The sequence below is a fragment of the Esox lucius genome, chromosome 9, assembly GCF_011004845.1.
Source record: "Esox lucius isolate fEsoLuc1 chromosome 9, fEsoLuc1.pri, whole genome shotgun sequence".
NCBI classification, from domain to species: domain Eukaryota; kingdom Metazoa; phylum Chordata; class Actinopteri; order Esociformes; family Esocidae; genus Esox; species Esox lucius.
The window spans coordinates 24,501,261-24,507,260 of record NC_047577.1 but is presented as its reverse complement, the minus strand read 5'-3'; the positions used below and the strand labels follow the sequence as shown (position 1 = coordinate 24,507,260).

The 6,000-nt window shown below is 36.2% G+C and overlaps 1 protein-coding gene across 3 annotated transcripts in view; it reads right to left on the bottom strand.

The window, feature by feature from the left end:
• Positions 1-747: 747 nt before the first annotated feature.
• LOC105006131 (spectrin beta chain, non-erythrocytic 1) overlaps positions 748-6,000 on the bottom strand; it is a 133,356-nt gene continuing 128,103 nt past the window's right edge. For all 3 annotated transcript variants that reach the window (XM_010864484.5, XM_034294561.1, XM_010864485.4), the window contains 4 exons: positions 4,406-4,620; positions 3,982-4,155; positions 3,819-3,861; positions 748-2,295 (listed from right to left, as the gene is read on the bottom strand). In XM_010864484.5, coding sequence (XP_010862786.1) covers positions 2,077-2,295; positions 3,819-3,861; positions 3,982-4,155; positions 4,406-4,620 — 651 coding nt within the window. In that variant the 3' untranslated portion in view covers positions 748-2,076. The remainder of the gene's footprint in view (positions 2,296-3,818; positions 3,862-3,981; positions 4,156-4,405; positions 4,621-6,000) is intronic.

Sequence of the window (6,000 nt, the reverse complement as noted above, 5' to 3'; positions counted from 1 at the left end):
CCCTTATATACAGTTTAACCATTAATAACATTTGTTTTCAAATAAATGTCAAACCAATCTGATGTTTCAGCCTTAATGAACAGCAGTTATTACCTTTTGTCTTTTTTGAAATAACAAATAGCCATTGTTTCTTGAACAATATAATATGGTGGGGTTGCAGGAGTGGCAGTTTTGATGTTTTTGCATTTGCTTTAGGAGTCTGTTCCTGGTGTCTGAAAACACAAGGAACAAAGTCAAATGTCTATTAAAGTTAACCATACCATTACAAGGCAGATTAAATTGATCAGACTTACCCCAAATGTTTAGGTGGGCCATAATCAACTGTTCGTAAAATTAAGGGATCTTCACAATGACATAACACTCGGGATAACTAAGACCTGCGCAGTGGATGCTTACCATCATTTGTGCGGCAAGGTAGCCTAGTGGTTGGTGTTAAAATGTTCCATGGTTCTAATCCGCCTACTGCCAAGGTGAAAGCTATAATGTTCAGACCCTGAGTAAAACAATTAACCCTAATTTCTCCCTGCACATTGTTACTCAAAAAAAGGAATACGTTTTTAATCAACTTAATGGTTAAATAACAGTAAAAAGAATTGTTCGACAGACTTGTTATTTTCTGATGTGAGTGTGAAAATTTACAAGAATGATTAAACAGTGCCAAGAGGTATGGACTGTTCATGGCATCAACATTATATTTTCAAGCAGATGAGCCACAACCTTTCCAAAACAATATACAGCAGGCATAGATAATGTTTAAAAGCATTTAATGACATACCACATATTTAACAGAAAGAGTCAGAGGGTCTACAGGTGCAGTTTCATAGATCAGAAAGCCGGGTCAATGGTCTGTATATGTCCAAAGACCCAGACATTGCAAAGAATTTCATTCCTATTACATAATTTCTGATTGTGCAGTAAGATGGTTTTTCTCCAATTTAATAGATAGTGACAAGAGTCGCACACTATGTATCAAATAGCAGGACAACGTAGCAAAATAATAATGCACAGTGCTAGAGCTGACAAGCAAGGATTACCATTTTTGCAATAAATGCTGTATTTCCACATTTCCATTCAACATCAATGTTTTAAAGTGTTTATTATACATACTGATTTTATAATCTGTACTATAATTATTTGGAAACATTATTAAACAACTAAAGAGGGACACAAGTAAACTAACAAAGAAATGTAAATAATAATAATACAAATTAATAATAATATATATACTGTATACTGGTCCATCGTATATATAAAACATTATTCCATGAGGAATTAATTTCAAGACAATCATCAATTATGTGTGTATTTAGGCTTTTTTATCTGACTAGACATGCGCTTATTGTTAATACTGACTTTGTACTTTCAGAATCTATAATTTCCAGAGGCTTGTTTGTTTCAAGTTTAAACTCAAGTAGGAATCTTAGTAAATGATGTTGAAATGTTTGATTACATTTTTTCAATGTGCATGTGCAGTCACAAAAAGGAATATTATTTTAAACACTGTTGTCTCTCTTTTCCAACAGTAAAAGAGAATGCAGGCCGTCTCTTCAAGACACCCTCACAAAATTGAGGAAATGTTTAAATACTCAGACCCATATTAGGACCAGGATTCAATAAGATCGCAGGTTATAAGCTTTGCAGTTTTGTAAGGCAATTTCCGATTGAGCTGATCTATGCAGTATGAACCATGAATGGGATCTCTGCCAATGAAAAAACATTGCCTATGAAATCTGCAGTGCCTACAACCCTTGACTGGATTGTTTTCCAGCCTAACAAAATACAATGGCAAGTAAAAAGTACACAAAATCACAAAACAAAAAAAAAAAATAGGTGCTCACTGATCCTACCAACTAATTTTTTACGATAGAACCTGCTCCATACACCTGCACACACTAACAGTTTAATATTTGTACTTTAAGTCTCATTGATTGCTTCTACCCAATTCAAGGAACATTAGGCACAAAATGTGGTGTAGTTGAGCTGGAATATCATTGTGGTTAGGCAGACAAAAATGAAAAAGAACAGAAAGAAATAATACAATACTACAAAACTGAATGTCTTCATTACTGAAAACATTTATTGTTTTTTCTTGCTAAAGAGGCTAAATCGCTTCTCCTTGTCCTTTTCCTTGTCTTTCTCTCGCTTGCCAGGGCTAGATTCAGTGGTGAGGGTTACAGTAGTGGGCAGGGTCTGCGCTCGGCTAGTTGCTGGAGTGCTTTGGTTGCTGGGCGTAATTGATATCTTGTCAGGTGTCCCCGCATTCAGAATGGCCTGGATCCATGTGCTCATCTCCTCCTGTATGGGGCCCATTGAAAGATCAGTTACCTAAAGGCTTTGTAGCTAGTACCATATACAGTGGATATAAAAAGTCTACACACCCCTGTTAAAATGCCAGGTTCTTGTGATGTAAAAGAATGAGACAAAGAGTAATCATGTCAGAAATCTTTACACCTTTAATGTGACCTATAACATGAACAATTCAATTGAAAAACAAACTGAAATCTTCTAGGAAAAAAATAAATAAACTCACAATAACCTGGTTTCTGGTGTGTACACCCTTTAAACTAATTACAGCTGATTAATTTATTACAGCACTCAGTTTTTGGGTAGGAGTCTGTTAGCATGGCACATCTTGACGTGGCAATATTTGCCCACTCTTCTTTCTAAAAGCGCTTGAAATCTGTCAGATTGCGAGGACATCTGTGCACAGCCCTCTTCAGATCACCCCACAGATGTTCCATTGGATTCAGGTCTGGCCTCTGGCTGGGCCATTCCAAAACATTAATCTTCTGGTGAAGCCATGCTTTTGTGGATTTGGATGTGTGCTTTGGGTTGTTGTCGTGCTGAAAGCTAAACCTCCTCTTCATCCTCAGTTTTCGAACGGACGTCCGAAGGTTTTGTGCTAAAATTGTTGTCATATGTAGCACACAGCCAGTACTGGCCAGATATTCCTGCATTTCCTTGAATGTTGCTGTAGGCCTCTTGGAAGCCTCCCTGACCAGTTTTCTTCTCGTCTTTTCATCAAAAGGGACGTCCACAGTTCTTGGTAATGTCTGTTGTTACATATTTTCTCCACTTGATGATGACTGTCAATGGTATATCTAATGCTTTGAAAATTATTTTGTACCCTTCTCCTGACTGATATCTTTCAACAATGAGATCCCTCTGATGCTTTGGAAGCTCTCTGCAGACCATGGGTTTTGCACTGAGATGCAACTAAGAAAATGTCAGATAAATCCTACCAGAACAGCTGAACTTTATTTATGATTAATCAGAGTTACTTTAAATGATGGCAGGTGTGTAATTACTTCTATTTAACATTAGTTTTAATGTGATTGGTTAAAACACAGCCACATCCCCAGTTATAAGAGGGTGTGCACACTTACAATAACCAGGTTATTGTAAGGTTTTTATTTTTCATTTTCCACCCTCAAAGATTTTAGTTGCTTTTTCAATTGGATTGTTCACATTATAGGTCACATTAAAAGTGGAAAAGGTTCTGACATGATTTATCTTTGTCTCATTCTTTTACATCACAAAAACCTGGCATTTTAACAGGGGTGTTTATATTTTTTATATCCACTGTAGCTCGGTAGGGCATGGCGCATGTGCATCCAGGGTTATAGGATTAATTTCTATCAGAGCCCAGTACAAAATCTATACACTCACTTCTGTACTTTTGTTTTCTATGAGAACAAAAGTTAGCCCAAGAATAAGGTTTGGTAGTCAAGACAAGAGCCTCAATTTAAATGTAACTGTTCATCTGTTTAACATATTTTTTTGATAATTATGGTTATAACATACTGAAACCAACTTACTTCATCTTTGGCTTGGAAGAGATACTCATTTCCATCTGTAACTCTGAAAATAAGGATAATACATTTTGATAACTTTGTATACATTCAATATCCAGTTTATTTCATAAACCACACTGTTCTGGAAAACAAATCACTCCAACAGATGACTAATTCTCATTTTTACCTGAGTTTGAAAACATGCTTCTTTTTCTTGTAATCCATGGCCACGTCACACACAGCCCCCATTAAGCTGATGGGAATTTCGTTGTGGTAAGGGATGCCTTGGCCTGCAGCCTTGTTGTCTTTGTAGAAGCCCATTTCCTGATTGTTTATAACGCAGTACACATTATGCCAGGATCTGAAAAAGTTACCAGAAAAAGTCACTAAGTATGGAACGTAATGTACAACATTGGTAAACCTTAAATATTAAAAATTATGTTTAGGCTATACCAGCTTCAAAACATCTTTTCAAACATGTATCTTCTATGATAACAGAAATTACAATTATAAATACTATATTACATAAAAACAAATATACTGTATATTTGTATTACTTCCAATCTGGTCCAATTACTTCCAATTTGGTTCACCTGACTATGTTTCCATACCTGCTTGATGCCTTCTTATTGTGTCCCTCCCACTCATGCTTTCGGTGCAAGAAACCCTCCAACTGAGCTGTGGGTGAATCCTGGTTCTTGGATGGTAACGCAGAGGAAATGCTTCCCTTGCCACGCTGGCTGGCTGTGGGTGAGGGAATGGGGCTTGGATCCTTTGAGTTTTGCTCTGCCACTCCATTCATGATCTCAACTCCGTTCACACAATTCTGTGAGATAGAGCAAAAGAGAGAAGCATATTTTTTCCAATTATGGCCTAAAACAAGGGTAGGATACTTTGGTACTGGAGATCCAAAACATGTCTATTCCTGAACTAAAGTCTGAAGAATATCTGTAATTTCAGATTATGCTGTATTAAAGGGATGCCTTGGATTATAGGATTTGATATCTAATATCGTAGCTACAACCTTGTCTCGTTGCAGCAACTCCAAAATGGCTCAGGAGTTGTGACCATGTTGTGTCTTACACTGTAAGACAAATAACACCAAACTGTGTGGCTTCTTATTACCCTGCTCGCTAAACAAGGAAGTTAGGATAACCAAAAAATCTGAAGAAACGCTGCTTATATTGTGAAAAGAAATGCGGTTTATACATCCTTCAGTCTGCATGTGCTCAACTCACCACATAGCGTCACTAAACCATGATAAGACAAGGATTCCATTGATGATCTTTGATAATGTAAAGTCAACTGTTCAGCTGTACTTGTTGCTTGGAATAAAACATAAAACAGTGATGTAGGCTCTTAGATGTTTTACACATCAGACAGATGGATTCATAGGTAAGCAGAGAGCTCTGTAAATATGTGATATAATTGGTGATTTAAAATACTTTTATAAAATTTTTCAATTAACTTGTTCTTTTTGATGACTTTTAACACATTACACATTACTAACATTTACTTGTGGTATATTATGGAATTACAAGACTGATTATGACAAGTCAAAATATGCTAGCTAGCCAGTTAGTATGATTTAAAATTATTTCTAGCTGGCTTCGGTCCCTGGATGAAAGTAAACCTCAGTGTGAGAGGATGGAGAGGCTCGCCTTGTAGGGGAAATTTTTTTGTTTGTCAGATATTTTCAACCTTGCTTCCTGACCGAGACTAAAGATCCTACTTTTCCAAAAATCCTATCATCTGAACCTTTGGAAGACCCTTGACCAGGAACTGCTCGGTCCTTACATTTGTTTTGTACAAATGTTGATAATTATTTTTAGTTCATTTGAATTAATAAATTATTACTGGTGTAACAGACACTTCTTGTCTAAAGTAGCAATGTGCTGACATCTCCCTCTGTGCTAATAAATAATTTAGCTGTGTAGACCAAAATAAATCTGACTTTTTGTTTTTATCAATTTCACTTTCCCCAGATTTCAAAATGTGTGCTAAAAAAAATGGGGTGCAAAATGAGGGGTCTTTAGATAGAGGTGTCTTTCAATATTACACATTACATTGTGTCATTCAGAACTTATTATTCAATATGCAAATCAACCAATACTTTGGCTATTCTCCAATTGCCTAAACTGATAAAAACATTGTTCATGGAAAATGTTTAGGCTGCACAAAATGGAATTTGTAATTGACACAATGT